General features: G+C 50.1%; 1 protein-coding gene across 1 annotated transcript in view; it reads left to right on the top strand.

Moving 5' to 3' along the window:
• EXT1 (exostosin glycosyltransferase 1) overlaps positions 1 to 532 on the top strand; it is a 188589-nt gene extending 188057 nt beyond the window's left edge. The window contains exon 12 of the mRNA XM_009881027.1: positions 55 to 532. Within this exon, the coding sequence (XP_009879329.1) occupies positions 55 to 240 (186 nt within the window). The 3' untranslated portion in view covers positions 241 to 532. The remainder of the gene's footprint in view (positions 1 to 54) is intronic.
• Positions 533 to 1576: the final 1044 nt, after the last annotated feature.

Genomic DNA, 1576 nt, shown 5'->3' with positions numbered 1-1576 from the left:
GCCATTTTGTTGTGTCGCGGCCGATGTCTGATTTCTTCTCTCCTCTCCTCACAGACCTCCCGGGCCTCGCGCTGGGCCGACCCCGACCACTTTGCCCAGCGGCAGAGCTGCATGAACACTTTCGCCAGCTGGTTTGGCTATATGCCGCTGATCCACTCTCAGATGAGGCTCGACCCTGTCCTCTTTAAAGACCAGGTCTCCATCCTGAGGAAGAAGTACCGAGACATTGAACGACTCTGAGGAGCGCTGCTGAGGGGGCCGAGCTGCCCCCGCCGCCGGTGTGTGGAGCCAGACTGTGTTGCCGACAGCAAGCGCCCGAGCCCGGCCGGCGGCCGCCCGGCACCAGGGCAGGCTGCTCCGGATTGCACCCAGCCGCCCGGTAGCCCTCTGTCGCTCAAGACTAGGTCGTGTACAGTTTCATTATGGAACATTAAATAATTATTTTTGAAATGATTGCTATGCAGGTTTAAACTTTTTTAATGATCAAAAAAAAAAAAACCTATTAAAAACAGAGTTCTTTCTTTAATCAAAATTGTGTTGGTTGTGAATATTTCAAAAGCTGCCGTTTCTTTCTTTCATGCATTTGATTGTCATTGCAATTTTCATTCATTTTCCCCTGCAAAGTTAAATGCTTGAATCTCACGGGGAGAAAATGCAGCAGGTTCAGAAACAAATTGAGCACAAGCAGGACAGAACTGAAGTATTAGTGTTTCTCATTTACTGCTGACTTTTTAATAATTTTTTTTCCTCAGTTTTCCCCAAGCTGGGAGCGGCCGCTATGGCAAAACCCCTTTGGATGGATGGAAAACTGGAGATCTCCCAATGAGCCAAACGAGAGCGTAGATCCTCCTGGTTGGGGACCCCCTTTTTAGAGGCAATCTGCCTTGCCTTGAAGGGGAGAGGAAGAGTGGTGCTGGGGAGCAAAGGGCTGGCGTGGAGCTCGGGGAGGGCTCCACACACCGCGGGGTGCGGTGCCGGTTGTGTATTCGGGTAGGAGAGGAGCATCCCCGGGGGTGAGCACCCCAGGGGCGGTCAGCACGGCCAGCGTGGGGGACACACAGCCTGCCTGAGTCCCTGCTGCCCGAGGGCACTGGTGCCGCTTGGCCGTGCCTGCTAAATTTCTAGAAACAGCTTTGTTCTGAGGGCAAAAGGGGTGTTGGCAAAAAAAGAGAAAGCATGTTAGTGCTCGCAACGCAGGAATTTGGCCTGTAACGAATTGGTTTATATGAAATCAAAGCATGGGCTTTTCCTTTTTTTCTTTCTTTTAAGTGCAAATAGGTGGAGAAATTCCCCCCTGGAGGTCTGACCCCTGAAGTAAAGTGTGTGGTCAGACATTGGGCGCTGGCGGCAGCGGGTGCTCCCAGGCGTACTTGAGGCAGGGTAACTCTGACAAAAACCTGCCCCTGAAATACCAGCCTTGCTCACACTCCCAAATGGTTTTATCATTTCAAATGGAAGTATTTTTAAATGGAAATATTCCAGTTGTTTATTTCTCTTTAGTGCTTTGCTTATTTATGTGTTTCTTTCTATTGAAGAATGAAAACAAAAGCAGTGATTTGGGTCAGGAAGATGGCAT

This window comes from Charadrius vociferus, unplaced genomic scaffold (assembly GCF_000708025.1).
Source record: "Charadrius vociferus isolate BGI_N301 unplaced genomic scaffold, ASM70802v2 scaffold2, whole genome shotgun sequence".
NCBI lineage: Eukaryota > Metazoa > Chordata > Aves > Charadriiformes > Charadriidae > Charadrius > Charadrius vociferus.
The sequence above is the reverse complement of the archived record's forward strand: the minus strand, read 5'-3'. Positions and strand labels throughout refer to the sequence as shown.